The 18,889-nt window shown below is 44.5% G+C and overlaps 2 protein-coding genes across 7 annotated transcripts in view; one reads left to right on the top strand and one right to left on the bottom strand.

Annotated features, from left to right (window-relative positions):
• LOC137541920 (uncharacterized) overlaps positions 1-731 on the top strand; it is a gene marked incomplete at its 3' end in the record, with an annotated part of 1,889 nt that extends 1,158 nt beyond the window's left edge. The window contains exon 2 of the mRNA XM_068263490.1: positions 4-731. Coding sequence (XP_068119591.1) covers positions 4-731 — 728 coding nt within the window. The remainder of the gene's footprint in view (positions 1-3) is intronic.
• Positions 1-18,889, bottom strand: part of MGAT5B (alpha-1,6-mannosylglycoprotein 6-beta-N-acetylglucosaminyltransferase B) — a 1,094,162-nt gene that overhangs the window by 338,181 nt on the left and 737,092 nt on the right. For all 6 annotated transcript variants that reach the window (XM_068263667.1, XM_068263670.1, XM_068263672.1 and 3 more), the window contains one exon: positions 9,691-9,807. In XM_068263667.1, the coding sequence (XP_068119768.1) occupies positions 9,691-9,807 (117 nt within the window). The remainder of the gene's footprint in view (positions 1-9,690; positions 9,808-18,889) is intronic.

The following is an 18,889-nucleotide window of genomic DNA, read 5'->3' as shown; positions in this document are numbered from 1 at the left end:
AAGAAGAAGAAGATGAAGAAGAAGAGAAGAAAGAAGAAGAAGAAGAAGAAGAAGAAGATGAAGAAGAAGAAGAAGATGAAGAAGATGAAGAAGAAGAAGAAGATGAAGAAGAAGATATAGAAGAAGAAGAAGATATAGAAGAAGAAGAAGAAGATATAGAAGAAGAAGAAGAAGAAGAAGAAGAAGAAGAAGAAGAAGAAGAAGAAGAAGAAGAAGAAGAAGAAGAAGAAGAAGATATAGAAGAAGAAGAAGAAGAAGAAGATATAGAAGAAGATATAGAAGAAGAAGAAGAAAGAAGAAGATATAGAAGAAGAAGAAGAAGAAGATATATAGAAGAAGAAGAAGAAGAAGATGAAGAAGAAGAAGAAGAAGATGAAGAAGAAGAAGAAGATGAAGAAGATGAAGAAGAAGAAGAAGATGAAGAAGATGAAGAAGAAGAAGAAGAAGAAGAAGATGATATAGAAGAAGAAGAAGAAGAAGATGAAGAAGAAGAAGAAGAAGATGAAGAAGATGAAGAAGAAGAAGAAGAAGAAGAAGATGAAGAAGAAGAAGAAGAAGATGAAGAAGAAGAAGAAGAAGATGAAGAAGAAGAAGAAGAAGAAGAAGATGAAGAAGATGAAGAAGATATAGAAGAAGAAGAAGAAGATATAGAAGAAGAAGAAGAAGAAGAAGAAGAAGAAGAAGAAGAAGAAGAAGAAGAAGAAGAAGAAGAAGAAGAAGAAGAAGAAGAGAAGAAGATATAGAAGAAGAAGAAGAAGAAGAAGATATAGAAGAAGAAGAAGAAGAAGATGATATAGAAGAAGAAGAAGAAGATGATATAGAAGAAGAAGAAGAAGATGAAGAAGAAGATGAAGAAGAAGAAGAAGAAGAAGAAGAAGAAGATAAGAAGAAGAAGAAGAAGATATAGAAGAAGAAGAAGAAGAAGAAGAAGAAGAAGAAGAAGAAGAAGAAGAAGAAGAAGAAGAAGAAGAAGAAGAAGAAGAAGAAGAAGAAGAAGAGAAGAAGAAGAAGATATAGAAGAAGAAGAAGAAGAAGAAGATATAGAAGAAGAAGAAGAAGAAGATGATATAGAAGAAGAAGAAGAAGATGATATAGAAGAAGAAGAAGAAGATGATATAGAAGAAGAAGAAGAAGATGAAGAAGAAGAAGAAGAAGAAGAGAAGAAGATGAAGAAGAAGAAGAAGAAGAAGATGAAGAAGATGAAGAAGAAGAAGAAGAAGATATAGAAGAAGAAGAAGAAGAAGATGATATAGAAGAAGAAGAAGAAGAAGAAGATGAAGAAGAAGAAGAAGAAGATGAAGAAGATGAAGAAGAAGATGAAGAAGATGAAGAAGAGAAGAAGATGAAGAAGATGAAGAAGAAGAAGAAGAAGAAGATATAGAAGAAGAAGAGAAGAAGAAGATATAGAAGAAGAAGAAGAAGAAGATGATATAGAAGAAGAAGAAGAAGAAGATGAAGAAGAAGAAGAAGAAGAAGAAGAAGAAGAAGAAGAAGATGAAGAAGATGAAGAAGATGAAGAAGAAGAAGAAGAAGATGAAGAAGAAGAAGAAGAAGAAGATGAAGAAGAAGATGAAGAAGAAGAAGAAGAAGAAGAAGAAGAAGAAGAGAAGAAGAAGAAGAAGAAGAAGAAGAAGAAATAGAAGAAGAAGAAGAAGAAGAAGAAGAAGAAGAAGAAATAGAAGAAGAAGAAGAAGGAGAAGAAGAAGAAGAAGAAGAAGAAGATATAGAAGAAGAAGAAGAAGAAGAAGATATAGAAGAAGAAGAAGAAGAAGAAGAAATAGAAGAAGAAGAAGAAGAAGAAGAAGAAGAAGAAGATATAGAAGAAGAAGAAGAAGAAGATATAGAAGAAGAAGAAGAAGAAGAAGAAGATATAGAAGAAGAAGAAGAAGAAGAAGATATAGAAGAAGAAGAAGAAGAAGAAGAAGAAGATATAGAAGAAGATATAGAAGAAGAAGAAGAAGATATAGAAGAAGATATAGAAGAAGAAGAAGAAGAAGAAGATATAGAAGAAGAGAAGAAGAAGAAGAAGAAGAAGAAGAAGAAGAAGAAGATATAGAAGAAGAAGAAGATATAGAAGAAGAAGAAGATATAGAAGAAGAAGAAGAAGAAGAAGAAGAAGAAGAAGAAGAAGAAGAAGAAGAAGAAGAAGAAGAAGAAGAAGAAGATATAGAAGAAGAAGAAGAAGATATAGAAGAAGAAGAAGAAGATATAGAAGAAGAAGAAGAAGATATAGAAGAAGAAGAAGAAGATATAGAAGAAGAAGAAGAAGAAGAGAAGAAGAAGAAGAAGAAGAAGAAGAAGAAGAAGAAGAAGAAGAAATAGAAGAAGAAGAAATAGAAGAAGAAGAAATAGAAGAAGATATAGAAGAGAAGAAGATATAGAAGAAGAAGAAGAAGAAGAAGAAGAAATAGAAGAAGATATAGAAGAAGAAGAAGATATAGAGAAGAAGAAGAAGATATAGAAGAAGAAGAAGAAGAAGAAGAAGAAGAAGAAGAAGAAGAAGAAGAAGAGAAGAAGAAGAAGAAGAAGAAGAAGAAGATATAAGAAGAAGAAGAAGAAGAAGAAGAAGAAGAAGAAGAAGAAGAAGAAGAAGAAGAAGAAGAAGAAGAAGAGAAGAAGAAGAAGAAGAAGAAGAAGAAGAAGAAGAAGAAGAAGAAGAAGAAGAAGAAGAAGAAGAAGAAGAAGAAGAAGAAGAAGAAGAAGAAGAAGAAGAAGAAGAAGAAGAAGATATAGAAGAAGAAGAAGAAGATATAGAAGAAGAAGAAGAAGAAGAAGAAGAAGAAGATATAGAAGAAGAGGAAGAAGAAGAAGATATAGAAGAAGAAAAAGATAATTGAAGAAGATACAAGAAGACGACGTAAATGAAGACTTCCAACTGACAACCATTTTGGACACACCTTCTCATGCAAACACTTTTCATGAAGTTAATTTACTATTTTTGATACCTTTTTTATAACTACTACATCACCACATAATCACTTGATGTTTTTCTTCAAAAAAAAGGTGGTTTCATGCATCATTGACCTCCAATACAAGTTTTAAAAGCTATTTAAGGCCAGCTCGAATATTTTACTCGAATACAGACTCGGATAGTGACGTAGGATATCCGAGGTCGAATCGTATATTCGATTAACTCTAATATCGAACTTTGAGCAAATTCGGATAGTTTACTATCCAAATTCGACCAAACTCGAATAGGATAATGAGGTATACGATCAACACTGGTTAGCAGGTGGAAAATTGCTACGAGAATGCGGTTATTGCTTAAAGGGAACCTAAACTGAGAAGGATATGTATTTTTCCTTTTAAAATAATACCAGTTGCCTGAATCGCCTGCTGATCCTGTGTCTCTAATACTTTTAGCCACAGCCCCTGAACAAGCATGCAGATCAGGTGCTCTGACTGAAGTCAGACTGGATTAGCTGCATGCTTGTTTCAGGGTGTGATTCAGCCACTATTGCAGCATTGCAGCCACAGAGATCAGCTGGACTGCCAGGCAACTGGTATTGTTTAACAGGAAACATCCATATCCCTCTCAGTTAAGGTTCCCTTTAAGTCTGTGAATTCTGACAAGCTTCACAGTTAGGGCCACACACAATTGAGACCGTGAAACAATCGAAATATGCCAAGAAATTATTGTTATTAGATTTCTCAAGATCGGATGAAGGCTGGAGTACAGCTTTAGTGAGGCCTCAGTGGTGTGCAACGGTGGAGGGTTCACACACAATCCATCCATATTGGTGGCCGATGCGATCTGCATAGGCTGAGGCTGGGTAATTGCATTAGGCATTACCCAGATGGGGATTAGTGGAATATCTTCCTTTGATGTTTTTTTTTATGTTTTTAAGTGGAATTAACATGCTGTTTTCAGAATGTTGTACTACAACTAATAACATTTATTTATAAACTCATGCAGGAGCCAACAAATTCTCTAGTATTACAAATTTATCCTACATGGCAATGCTCACACTCATGTTTGTTCAGAAACATGAGGCAGCTTCTGGGTTTGATTTCCAACAAATCCGTCACTTATAAGGAAAAGCTTCTAATCTGCCGAATTAAAAGAATCATTTACTTTACTAGCCGCCGCCACCCCAGAATCCTGCCTTTTGTGTAGTACAGTTGTGTTCAAAATTATTCAGCCCCCACTGAAATTGAGTGTTTTGGCCAGTTTGACATTGATTTTGATCATTTCAGTCATCTTGTTTACAAATAAATCAAATAGGCACTTGTAAGTCAGACAAATATAACATAACATTTATAATGAAATAACCACAAATGTCTTTTCTGTGCTCACATCATTATCAGTTTTATTCAACCCCCAAGTGACATTCATTCTTAGTACTTAGTACAACATCCTTTTCCAGTTATAACAGCTTTTAAATGTGAAGCATAGCTTGACACAAGTGTCTTGCAGCCATCTATGGGTATCTTAGCCCATTCTTCATGGGCAAAAGCCTCCAGTTCAGTCACATTCTTAGGCTTGTGCGCTGCAACTGCTTTCTTTAAAGGTAACCTTAAGTAAAAAAAAAATTAGTTTTACTCACCTGGGGCTTCCCTCAGCCCCTGCAGCTGATCGGTGCCCACGTAGAGTCTCTCTGATGCTCATGGACCCGCCGGCGGCTACTTCCGATTTCACCGTCACCGGCCGTCAGACTGGGAACGCGAGTGATTCTTCGCGTTCCCAGCCACAATATCTCCCCCTATGCTGCTATTGCGGCTTTCCTTGCTGCAATAGCAGCATAGGGGGCGATATTGTGGCTGGGAACGCGAAGAATCACTCGCGTTCCCAGCCTGATGGCCGGTGATGGCGAAACCGGAAGTAGCCGACGGCGGGTCCAGGAGCATCAGAGCGACTCTACGTGGGCACCGATCAGCTGCAGGGGGCTGAGGGAAGCCCCAGGTGAGTAAAACACATTTTTTTTTTTTTTTTAAGGCTTAAGGTTCACTTTAAGTCCCACCAGAGGTTCTCAATCGGATTTAAGTCTGGTGACTGCGATGGCCACTCCAAAAGTTTCCAGCCTTTAATCTGCAACCATGCTCTAGTGGACTTGGAGGTATGCTTGGGATCATTGTCCTGTTGAAAGGTCCAACGTCTCCCAAGCCTCAAGTTTGTGACGGACTGCATCACATTTTCATCCAATATCTCCTGGTACTGAAGATAATTCATGGTACCTTGCACACGCTGACGCTTCCCTGTACCTGCAGAAGCAAAACAGCCCCAAAGCATGATTGATCCCCCCCCCCCCCCCCCCCGCCATGCTTCACAGTAGGCAAGGTTCTCTTTTCTTCATAGGCCTTGTTCTTCCTCCTCCAAACATAGCGTTGATCCATGGGCCCAAACAGTTCTAATTTTGTTTCATCAGTCCACAGAACACTATCCCAAAACTTTTGTGGAAGTGTTCTGTGGACTGATGAAACAAAATTAGAACTGTTTGGGCCCATGGATCAATGCTATGTTTGGAGGAGGAAGAACAAGGCCTATGAAGAAAAGAACACCTTCCCTACTGTGAAGCATGGCGGGGGGTCAATCATGCTTTGGGGCCGTTTTGCTTCTGCAGGTACAGGAAAGCATCAGTGTGTGCAAGGTACCATGAATTCTCTTCAGTACCAGGAGATATTGGCTGAAAATGTGATGCAGTCCATCACAAACCTGAGGCTTGGGAGACGTTGGACCTTTCAACAGGACATTGATCCCAAGCATACCTCCAAGTCCACTAGAGCATGGTTGCAGATTAAAGGCTGGAAAATTTTGGAGCGTCCATCGTAGTCACCAGACTTAAATCCAATTGAGAACCTCTGGTGAGACTTAAAGAAAGCAGTTGCAGCGAGCAAGCCTAAGAATGTGACTGAATTGGAGGCTTTTGCCCATGAAGAATGGGCTGAGATACCCGTAGATGGCTGCAAGACACTTATGTCAAGCTATGCTTGACATTTAAAAGCTGTTATAACTGGAAAAGGATGTTGTACTCAGTAGCGTCCCTACCATAGGGCGGCAGGGGGCGCCCCGCACCAGGTGTCGGGCGCCCCAGGGGGTGTCATCAGGCCTCCCACAGGCCTCCTGATTGGCGGAAGCACAGTGAGCAACAGAGAAGTCGGAGGCCAGCGTCGCGTGAGGATGACGCTATGCGCCGCCGCTATCGCCAGGAGCAGGTGAGTGAGTCTTCTTCGCCACTCCTGCCCGCTGCTGCTAATTAGGAGGGGGAAGCGCCAGAAGGAGGGGACCCAGGTGAGGGAGGTGGGGGGTCCGGCCCCCCCTCCCCGCCACCCCTCCTTCCAGGCTTTCCTCACACTGGGGGCAACTAAACTAGCTATACTGGGGGCAATTATACTAGCTATTCTGGGGGCAATTATACTAGCTATTCTGGGGGCAGCTATACTAGCTATTCTGGGGGCAACTGTACTGGCTATACTGGGGGCAACTGTACTGGCTATACTGGGGGCAACTGTACTGGCTATACTGGGGGCAACTGTACTGGCTATACTGGGGGCAACTAAACTAGCTATACTGGGGGCAGCTATACTGGGGGGCAGCTATACTGGGGGCAGCTATACTGGGGGCAACTAAACTAGCTATACTGGGGGCAGCTAAACTAGCTATACTGGGGGGCAGCTATACTGGGGGGCAGCTATACTGGGGGGCAGCTATACTAGCTATACTGGGGGCAACTAAACTAGCTATACTGGGGGCAGCTATACTAGCTATACTGGGGGCAGCTATACTGGGGGCAGCTATACTAGCTATACTGGGGGCAGCTATACTAGCTATACTGGGGGCAGCTATACTAGCTATACTGGGGGCAGCTATACTGGGGGGCAGCTATACTAGCTATACTGGGGGCAGCTATACTAGCTATACTGGTGGGAGCTATACTGGGGCAACTATACTAGCTATACTGGGGGCAGCTATACTAGCTATACTGGGGGCAGCTATACTGGGGGCAGATATACTAGCTATACTGGGGGCAGCTATACTAGCTATACTGGGGGCAGCTATACAGGGGGCAAATATACTAGCTATACAGGGGGCAAATATACTAGCTATACAGGGGGCAACTATACTAGCTATACTGGCGGCAGCTATACTAGCTATACTGGGGGCAGCTATACTGGGGGCAGATATACTAGCTATACTGGGGGCAGCTATACTAGCTATACTGGGGGCAGCTATACAGGGGGCAAATATACTAGCTATACAGGGGGCAAATATACTAGCTATACAGGGGGCAACTATACTAGCTATACTGGGGGCAACTATTGACGATTGAAGTGTTTTGTGGACAGGTCTGCCACACGATTGCATGTATTTTCTGGTCAAATCTGCTACATGATTGCATGTATTTTCTGGGCAAATCTGCCGACATGATTGCATGCATTTTCTGGGCAAATCTGCCGACATGATTGCATGTATTTTCTTGGCAAATCTGCCGACATGATTGCATGTATTTTCTGGGCAAATCTGCCGACATGATTGCATGTATTTTCTGGGCAAATCTGCCGACATGATTGCATGTATTTTCTGGGCAAATCTGCCGACATGATTGAACGTATTCTCTGGGCAAATCTGCCGACATGATTGCATGTATTTTCTGGGCAAATCTGCAGACATGATTGCATGTATTTTCTGGGCAAATCTGCAGACATGATTGCATGTATTTTCTGGGCAAATCTGCCGACATGATTGCATGTATTTTCTGGGCAAATCTGCCGACATAATTGAACGTATTCTCTGGGCTAATCTGCAGACATGATTGCATGTATTTTCTGGGCAAATCTGCCGACATGATTGAACGTATTCTCTGGGCAAATCTGCACACATTACGTGTATTTTCTTCAGAAAACCTGCACAATTATGTGAATTTTCTGGGGAAAGGGTCACCAAAACTTGGGTCCACTGTCTTTGCATTGCACTTTTAAAGGGAACCCCAGGTGAGAATAATATTGAGGCTGCCATATTTATCTCCTTTTAAGCAATACCAGTTGCCTGGCTGCCGTGCTGGTCCTCTGCCTCTAATTCTTTCAACCACAGACCCTGAACAAGCATGCTTGTTTCTGGTGTGATTCAGTTCACTACTGCAGCCAAATAGATCAGCAGGGCAACTAGTATTGTTTAAAAGGAAATAAATATGGCAGCCTCCATATCACTCTCACCCGGGTTCACGTCAAATTACAGTTAGCTCCGCCCTCATCCGGTCATGGCCACGCCCATTTTTTTGTTATAGCGCCACCCATTTTTTGCCCCTTTACTTTTTTGGGGTTATTAGTCGGAGGAGGGTTCAGTCCCCGATGTTCCCCCTCTCTATGTGCAAAGCAAAGTGTGATCATGTCACTCACCGCCCTGCGCCCAGCTCTCAGCATGATGCCGATCTCTTGTACGGTTAGGGGCGGGACCAGGCAAGGGAGGGGTGGCTTGCCGACGCTGGAGCACTTAACGCGCTCCATAAAAACAGCATTTCTGCAACGCACTCCATGTATTTCATCCAGAGCGCAGGACAGCGCTGTTGTCATGCTGCTGAGTGGCAGCTTAGGAGCATTGTCTCCTTCTTTCCTCTCCGATGCAGTCACAGGGCTCTTTCTGTGCGTCACACATGGGCAGTTGTAGCACGGAATTTAACACAAGGAGCGAGGAGCACTGGACCGCCCCTGAGCACAGCAAGCCTCATGTGGAGGAGGGAGAGAGCAGAGATGAGGGAAGAGAAACTCAGGCACTCAGCTGTCACTGCACAGCTAGCAGCCTGTCACACCAGGAAACAGACACATTGAGCCTTCCTGCCTCAAAGGGACACACAGAAGATGCAGCATCAGCTAGAATGCAGGGACAGCCAGCTGTCAGTCCGGACCAATGACAGAGGGAGGAGGTAATATATTCTGCGTGGCCTCTTCTCTTTTGCTACTATTCCTTTTTTTTTTCTTCTTTTATATTAGTGTCCTCCTTCTCTATGTCAGTCTCGGTGCCTACCCTCTGTGTGTCCCTCATGTGCCCACCCTCTGTGTGTCCTTCGCGTGCCCAGCCCACCCCATGTGTGTCCTTCGCTTGCCCACCCCTTGTGCTTTTCCGTGTGCCCACCCCTTGTGCATTTCCGTGTGCCTACCCCTTGTGCGTTTCCGTGTGCCCACCCCATGTGCATCCCTTGCGTGTCTACTCACTGTGTGCCATCCCCCCGTGCCCACTTTTTGTATGTCCCACCTGTGTCCCCCCTGTGCAAACCCTCTCTGTATCCTCCTCCACCTCCATGCTCACCTTTTGTATGTGTGTTATGTATTTATAAAGCACTAACATCTTCTGCAGCACTTTACAGAGTACATAGTGATGTCACTGACTGTCCTCAGAGGAGCTCACAATCTAATCCCACCAAAGTCATAGTCTGTCGTCTGATGTCCCACCATATTATTATTATGTATTTATATAGCACTGGCATCTTCTGGGGCACTTTACAGAGCACATAGTCATGCCACTGACAATCCTCAGAGGAGCTCACAATCTAATCCCTACGATAGTCATAGTCTGATGTCCTACCATATTATTGCTATGTATTTATATAACATAACATTTTATTTCATAAGAATGGGGGGCGGAGCACTGTGCTGAGGGGTGAAATTTAGGGCGCCAGAACTGCTGTGCCTATAGGCTCCTGAACTGTAAATCCGGCCCTGATTGCTATCATGAACATCTTTATTGCCTGAAAATACCTTGCTCCTCATGATAGACTTGACAGCTGCTTCAAACTCCTGAGTGTTGTTGAAGTCCACAGTTATGACATGTGGCCGCCCAATAGTCATTTCCATGTAGGGATGCTGCGAGGACACCTGAACAGGTAAAACGGAGTCAATTAAAGCACAGTCATTCCTTTACTTTATATAAATAAGTTCAAAGCCGTAAATGTAGGCTGCATAGTTTAATAACATAGTTTGGTTGAAAAGAATACATCCAACTATCAAGTTCAAACATCAATTAAAAAAATGTGCCTGTCCTGTACCTGTTTATATCCCAGTTGATCCATAGGAAGGCAAAAATCCCTTACAAGAATTGGTTAATTAGCCTTAAAAGCGGGGAAAAAATCTTTTCCGACTACAGGTGGCAGTCAGATAAAATACCTGAATCAATTTATGACCCTGACAAAGTCTCACTGTGACCCCGGAATAGGAAGCCTGTGTGCTCTCTCTGCGCATGTGCAGGTTTCCTGGTTTCATCCTCCCCTCTGCATGTGAACCGCAAAATGATGCGTGGCAGAGGAATGAGGAAGAAGCCAGGAAGTCTGCGCATGCACAGAGAGGACTGGCAGGCTTCCTATTCCGGGGTCACAGTGTAAATTTATGTCAGAGTTGCTGATCCCATGTATTGGATAGCGGCCAACCCAAAAGCAGGAGCACTTACCTTAAAGGGATACTGTAGGCGGGTCGGGGGAAAATGAGCTGAACTTACCCGGGGCTTCTAATGGTCCCCCGCAGACATCCTGTGCCCGCGCAGCGAGTCACCGATGCTCCGGCCCCGCCTCCAGTTCACTTCTGGAATTTCTGACTTTAAAGTCAAAAAAACCACTGCGCCTGCGTTGCCGTGTCCTCGCTCCCGCTGATGTCACCAGGAGTGTACTGCACAGACACAGACCATACTGGGCCTGCGCTGTGCGCTCTTGATGACATCAGCGGGATCGAGGTTACGGCAACGCAGGCGCAGTGGTTTTCTGACTTTAAAGTCAGAAATTCCAGAACTGAACCGGAGGTGGGGCCAGAGCATCGGTGAGTGGCTGCGCGGGCACAGGATGTCTGTGGGGGACCATTAGAAGCCCCGGGTAAGTTCAGCTCATTTTCCCCCGACCCCCCTACAGTATCCCTTTAAGGGCCGGTAAGTGTCTCCTTTTAACCAAATAGCTGTGGGTATGCTTATATGCATACCTACGGCATCTGCTCAGGGTTAGAGATGGCCCGAACGGTTCGCCGGCAAACGGTTCCAGGTGAACTTACGGTGGTTCGCGTTCGCCATGTAAGGCGAACTTTCCCGGAAGTTCGGTTAGCCCCCATGGTGCACCATTAGGGTCAACTTTGACCCTCTACATCACAGTCAGCAGGCACATTGTAGCCAATCAGGCTACACTCTCTCTTGGAGCCACTCCCCCCCCCCTTATAAAAGGCAGGCTCCGCCGGCCATTACACTCACTCGTGTGCCTGCATTAATTAGAGAAAGGACAGCTGCATCAGACTCTCTCACAGGGAAAGATTAGTTACGCTGTTGTAGGCTTGTTAGCTTGCTCCTTGCTGATTCTTATTGCTAAAATAGCACCCCACAACAGCTCTTTTGAGAGCTAATCTTGTTCTTGTGATCTATTTTTTTTTCTGTGTGTCCCACTGACACTTGTGTTGCATAGGCAGCCTTGCTAATTCATCCTGTGTGTGTGCCACTGCCAGCCAGGCCCAGCACATTCAGTGACTACCTGTGTGTGTGACAGGTGCACATTGTAGTACCCAGTACTGCATATACAGTGGTGTGAAAAACGATTTGCCCCCTTCCTGATTTCTTATTCTTTTGCATGTTTGTCACACTTAAATGTTTCTGCTCATCAAAAACCGTTAACTATTAGTCAAAGATAACATAATTGAACATAAAATGCAGTTTTAAATGATGTTTTTTATTATTTAGTGAGAAAAAAAAAACTCCAAATCTACATGGCCCTGTGTGAAAAAGTGATTGCCCCCCTTGTTAAAAAATAACTTAACTGTGGTTTATTACACCTGAGTTTAATTTCTGTAGTCACCCCCAGGCCTGATTACTGCCACACCTGTTTCAATCAAGAAATCACTTAACCGCTTCCCGACCGCCTAACGCACAGAGGCAGCCGGGAAGTGGACCCCACAAGGACTAGCTCATGCCCAAAGGCGGCGGTCCTTGTAGGAGCATAGGCGGAGCGATCGCGTCATCTGTGACGCGATCCTCCGCCTCCGCCTGACGCCGCTCACCCGCCGCAACATCCCGCCGGCCATATGGAAGCGCCGGCGGGATGTTAACATAACGATCGCCGCATACAAAGTGTATAATACACTTTGTAATGTTTACAAAGTGTATTATACAGGCTGCCTCCTGCCCTGGTGGTCCCAGTGTCCGAGGGACCACCAGGGCAGGCTGCAGCCACCCTAGTCTGCACCAAGCACACTGACTCCCCCTCCCCCTGATCGCCCACAGCACCCCTCAGACCCCCCCCTGCCCACCCCCCAGACCCATGTTTACACCCAATCACCCCCCTAATCACCCATCAATCACTCCCTGTCACTATCTGTCAATGCTATTTTTTTTATCCCCCCCCCCCTGCTCCCTGCTGATCACCCCCCACCCCCCAGATTCTCCCCAGACCCCCCCCCCCCAGACCCCCCCCTATGTACTGTATGCATCTATCCCCCCTGATCACCTGTCAATCACCTGTCAATCACCCATCAATTACCCCCTGTCACTGCCACCCATCAATCAGCCCCTAACCTGCCCCTTGCGGGCAATCTGATCACCCACCCACACCAATAGATCGCACGCAGATCCGACATCAGATCACCACCCAAGCGCAGTGTTTACATCTATTCTCTCCTCTAAACACCCACTAATTACCCATCAATCACCCATCAATCACCCCCTATCACCACCTGTCACTGTTACCCATCAGATCAGAGCCTAATCTGCCCCTTGCGGGCACCCAATCACTCGCCTACACGCTCAGATTGCCCTCAGACCCCCCCTTATCAATTCGCCAGGGGATTATTTACATCTGTCCTTCCCTGTAATAACCCACTGATCACCTGTCAATCACCTGTCAATCACCCATCAATCACCCCCTGTCACTGCCACCCATCAATCACCCCCTGTCACTGCCACCCATCAATCAGCCCCTAACCTGCCCCTTGCGGGCAATCTGATCACCCACCCACACCAATAGATCGCCCGTAGATCCGACATCCGATCACCACCCAAGCGCAGTGTTTACATCTATTCTCTCCTCTAAACACCCACTAATTACCCATCAATCACCCATCAATCACCCCCTATCACCACCTGTCACTGTTACCCATCAGATCAGAGCCTAATCTGCCCCTTGCGGGCACCCAATCACCCGCCTACACGCTTAGATTGCCCTCAGACCCCCCCTTATCAATTCGCCAGGGCATTATTTACATCTGTCCTTCCCTGTAATAACCCACTGATCACCTGTCAATCACCTGTCAATCACCCATCAATCACCCCCTGTCACTGCCACCCATCAATCACCCCCTGTCACTGTCAACCAGCCCCTAACCTGCCCATAGCGGGCAATCTGATCACCCACCCACACCAATAGATCGCCCGCAGATCCGATATCAGATCACCTCCCAAGTGCAGTGTTTACATCTGTTCTCTCCTCCAAACACCCACTAATTACCCATCAATCACCCCCTGTCACTGTTACCCATCAGATTAGACCCCCATCTGCCCCTAGGGCACTCATTTACCCGCCCATACCCTCAGAACGCCCTCAGACCCCAGCCCTGATCACCTCGCCAGTGCATTGCTTGCATCTATTCCCCCCTCTAATCACACCTTGAGATACCCATCAATCACCTCCTGTCACCCCCTAGCACACCTACCCATCAGATCAGGCCCTAATTTGCCCCGTGTGGGCTCCTGATCACTCGGCCAAACCCTCAGATCCACCTCAGACCCCCTTCCGATCACCTCCCCAGTGCATTGATTGCATCTATTTTCCCCTCTAACCACCCCCTGAGACACCCATCAATCACCTCCTGTCACCCCTAGCACTCCTATCCATCAGTTCAGGTCCAATACAACCTGTCATCTAAAAGGCCACCCTGCTTATGACCGGTTCCACAAAATTTGCCCCCTCATAGACCACCTGTCATCAAAATTTGCAGATGCTTATACCCCTGAACAGTCATTTTGAGACATTTGGTTTCCAGACTACTCACGGTTTTGGGCCCGTAAAATGCCAGGGCGGTATAGGAACCCCACAAGTGACCCCATTTTAGAAAAAAAGACACCCCAAGGTATTCTGTTAGGTGTATGACGAGGTCATAGAAGATTTTATTTTTTGTCAAAAGTTAGCGGAAATTGTTTTTTTTTTGTTTTTTTTTCACAAAGTGTCATTTTTCACTAACTTGTGACAAAAAATAAAATCTTCTATGAACTCACCATACTCCTAACGGAATACCTTGGGGTGTCTTCTTTCTAAAATGGGGTCACTTGTGGGGTTCCTATACTGCCCTGGCATTTTAGGGGCCGTAAACCGTGAGGAGTAGTCTACAAAACAAATGCCTCAAAATGACCTGTGAATAGGACGTTGGGCCCCTTAGCGCACCTAGGCTGCAAAAAAGTGTCACACATGTGGTATCGCCGTACTCAGGAGAAGTAGTATAATGTGTTTTGGGGTGTATTTTTACATATAACCATGCTGGGTGGGAGAAATCTCTCTGTAAATGGACAATTGTGTGTAAAAAAAAATCAAAAGATTGTCATTTACAGAGATATTTCTCCCACCCAGCATGGGTATGTGTAAAAATAAACCACAAAACACATTATACTACTTCTCCAGAGTACCGCGGTACCACATGTGTGGCACTTTTTTACACCCTAAGTGCGCTAAGGGGCCCAAAGTCCAATGAGTAAGTTTAGGATTTCACAGGTCATTTTGCGACATTTGGTTTCAAGACTACTCCTCACTGTTTAGGGCCCCTAAAATGCCAGGGCAGTATAGGAACCCCACAAATGACCCCATTCTAGAAAGAAGACACCCAAAGGTATTCCGTTAGGAGTATGGTGAGTTCATAGAAGATTTAATTTTTTGTCACAAGTTAGCGGAAAATTACACTTTGTGAAAAAAAAACAATTAAAATCAATTTCCGCTAACTTGTGACAAAAATAAAATCTTCTATGAACTCACCATACTCCTAACGGAATACCTTGGGGTGTCTTCTTTCTAAAATGGGGTCATTAGTGGGGTTCCTATACTGCCCTGGCATTTTAGGGGCCCTAAACCGTGGAGTAGTCTTGAAACAAAAATGACCTGTGAAATCCTAAAGGTACTCATTGGACTTTGGGCCCCTTAGCGCAGTTAGGGTGCAAAAAAGTGCCACACATGTGGTATTGCCGTACTCGGGAGAAGTAGTATAATGTGTTTTGGGGTGTATTTTTACACATACCCATGCTGAGTGGGAGAAATCTCTCTGTAAATGGACAATTGTGTGTAAAAAAAATAAAAAAAATTGTCATTTACAGAGATATTTCTCCCACCCAGCATCGGTATGTGTAAAAATACACCCCAAAACACATTATTCTACTTCTCCCGAGTACGGCAATACCACATGTGTGGCACTTTTTTGCAGCCTAACTGCGCTAAGGGGCCCAAAGTCCAATGAGCACCTTTAGGCTTTACAGGGGTGCTTACAAATTAGCACCCCCCAAAATGCGAGGACAGTAAACACACCCCACAAATGACCCTATTTTGGAAAGTAGACACTTCAAGGTATTCAGAGAGGGGCATGATGAGTCCGTGGCAGATTTCATTTTTTTTTGTCGCAAGTTAGAATAAATGGAAACTTTTTTTTTTTTTTTTTTTTTGTCACAAAGTGTAATTTTCCGCTTACTTGTGACAAAAAATAATATCTTCTATGAACTCACTATGCCTCTCAGTGAATACTTTGGGATGTCTTCTTTCCAAAATGGGGTAATTTGGGGGGTATTTATACTATCCTGGAATTCTAGCCCCTCATGAAACATGACAGGTGGTCAGAAAAGTCATAGATGCTTGAAAATGGGAAAATTCACTTTTTGCACCATAGTTTGTAAACGCTATAACTTTTACCCAAATCAATAAATATACACTGAATGGGTTTTTTTTTTTATCAAAAACATGTTTGTCCACATTTTTCGTGCTGCATGTATACAGAAATTTTACTTTGTTTGAAAAATGTCAGCACAGAAAGTTAAAAAAATCATTTTTTTGCCAAAATTCATGTCTTTTTTGATGAATATAATAAAAAGTAAAAATCGCAGGAGCAATCAAATAGCACCAAAAGAAAGCTTTATTAGTGACAAGAAAAGGAGCCAAAATTCATTTAGGTAGTAGGTTGTATGAGCGAGCAATAAACAGTGAAAGCTGCAGTGGTCTGAATGGAAAAAAAGTGGCCGGTCCTTAAGGGGGGTAAAGCCCTAGGTCCTCAAGTGGTTAAATAGGAGCTGACACAGAGAAGTATACCAAAAGCAGCTCAAAAGCTAGACATCATACCAAGATCCAAAGAAATTCAGGAACAAATGAGAACAAAGTACTGTAATTGAGATCTATCAGTCTGGTAAAGGTTATAAAGCCATTTCTAAAGCTTTGGGACTCCAGCGAACCACAGTGAGAGCCATTATCCACAAATGGCAAAAACATGGAACAGTGATGAACCTTCCCAGGAGTGGCTGGCTGACCAAAATTACCTCAAGAGCGCAGAGAAAACTCATCCGAGAGGCCACAAAAGACCCCAGGACAACAACATCTAAAGAACTGCAGGCCTCACTTGCCTCAATTAAGGTCATTGTTCATGACTCCACCATAAGAAAGAGACTGGGCAAAAACGGTCTGCATGGCAAATATCCAAGGCGCAAAACACTTTTAAGCAAAAAGAACATTAAGGCTCGTCTCAATTTTGCTAAAAAACATCTCAATGATTGACAAGACTTTTGAGAAAATACCTTGTGGACCGCCGAGACAAAAGTTGAACTTTTTGGAAGGTGCGTGTCCCGTTACATCTGGCGTAGAAGTAACACAGCATTTCAGCAAAAGAACATCATACCAACAGTAAAATATGGTGGTGGTAGTGTGATGGTCTGGGGTTGTTTTGCTGCTTCAGGACCTGGAAGGCTTGCTGTGATAGATGGAACCATGAATTCTACTGTCTACCAAAAAATCCTGAAGGAGAATGTCCGGCCATCTGTTCGTCAACTCAAGCTGAAGCGATCTTGGGTGCTGCAGCAGGACAGTGACCCAAAACACACCAGCAAATCCACCTCTGAATGGCTGAAGAAAAACAAAATGAAGACTTTGGAGAGGCCTAGTCAAAGTCCTGACCTGAATCCTATTGAGAAGTTGTGGCATGACCTAAAAAAAGGCGGTTCATGCTAGAAAACCCTCAACTAAAGCTGAATTACAACAATTCTGCAAAGATGAGTGGGCCAAAATTCCTCCAGAGCGCTGTAAAAGACTCGTTGCAAGTTATCGCAAACGCTTGATTGCAGTTATTGCTGCGAAGGGTGGCCCAACCAGTTATTAGGTTCAGGGGGCAATTTCTTTTTCACACAGGGCCATGTAGGTTTTGAGTTATTTTTCTCACTAAATAATAAAAACCATCATTTAAAACTGCATTTTGTGTTCAATTATGTTATCTTTGACTAATAGTTAACGGTTTTTGATGAGCAGAAACATTTAAGTGTGACAAACATGCAAAAGAATAAGAAATCAGGAAGGGGGCAAATAGTTTTTCACATCACTGTACCTACTTGTTGTGTTCAGTGAACCCACCTCATCACTGCATATACCTCTACCTGTTGTGTTCAGTGAACCCACTTCATCACTGCATATACCTACCTGTTGTGTTCAGTGAACCCACCTCATCACTGCATATACCTACCAGTTGTGTTCAGTGAACCCACCTCATCACTGCATATACCTACCTGTTGTGTTCAGTGAACCCACCTCATCACTGCATATTCCTACCTGTTGTGTTCAGTGGCATGCTTTGCGGACATTCAGCGGAGAAACAACTTGCCGGTGAGACGCTTGATATGTGATAGCCCGACTCGCTGGAATTCGACCCTGGTCATGTTCTCTCGTCTGCTAGAACAGGAGAAAGCCGTCACCCAGTACCTGTACAATTACATCTGGACACTGATGCGAAATGCATGCAGGCTCATGTGGCCATTTGAGGAGGTGACCAACCTGGTGAGTCACAGTGAAGGCTCCATCAGACTTGCCCTCCATAACAGATTCTCATTAAAGGATTTAAAGTTGATTCATTTCACATATACAGCAGGGCCTCGAAAGTCCTCCTGTATTGTTATTTTTGGTCACTACCTCGGGACGCGCATGCCTGCCTGCTGCCTTCCTTGGATGTGTGGTGGTAGCCGTTTCCTAGGCTACAACTCCGGACCAGAATCAAAAAAGGATTCCCCAGCTATTACCCGTGGTCACCATGGTAATGAAAAAGTACCTTCGAAAGTTTCACACAGTTGAGTGTATGGCAGACTTGCCCTCCATAATAACACATTCTTGGCAAATGCTTTCGATTTGGTTCATCTTGCGCTGGGTCAAGGGTCCATCTGACCACAGATGCCTGGTCTGCAAAGCACGGTCAGGGCAGGTACATTACTTCTACAGCATGGGTCTCAGGCTCCCACTCTGGACCGGAATAGAACCCCGATTCCCCCGGCCATTACCCGTGGTCACTCACAATGGCAGACTTGTCCTCCATTAGTGTTGGGCGAACAGTGTTCGCCACTGTTCGGGTTCTGCAAAACATCACCCTGTTCGGGTGATGTTCGAGTTCGGCCGAACACCTGATGGTGTTCGGCCAAACCGTTCGGCCACATGGCCGAACTAAGAGCGCATGGCCGAACGTTCCCCGAACGTTTGGCTAGCGCTGTGATTGGCCGAACGGGTCACGTGGTTCGGACCCGAACGCGCTCTGATTGGCCGAACTGTCACGTGGTTCGGGTAAATAAATACCCGAACCACGTCATATCTCCGCCATTTGTCTGTGGGTTTAGCTTTGGGTAGGCAGGCAGGGTAGTTCGCGCTCCAGCCACGCTAGCCAGGGTCCCCCCAGTCATTGTGTCGCTGCTGGGAATAGTAGTACACCGCTCGCTCAGCCACACTATATAGCA

The sequence above is a fragment of the Hyperolius riggenbachi genome, chromosome 12 (assembly GCF_040937935.1).
Source record: "Hyperolius riggenbachi isolate aHypRig1 chromosome 12, aHypRig1.pri, whole genome shotgun sequence".
NCBI classification, from domain to species: Eukaryota; Metazoa; Chordata; class Amphibia; order Anura; family Hyperoliidae; genus Hyperolius; species Hyperolius riggenbachi.
This window is presented reverse-complemented; position numbering and strand designations above follow the sequence as displayed.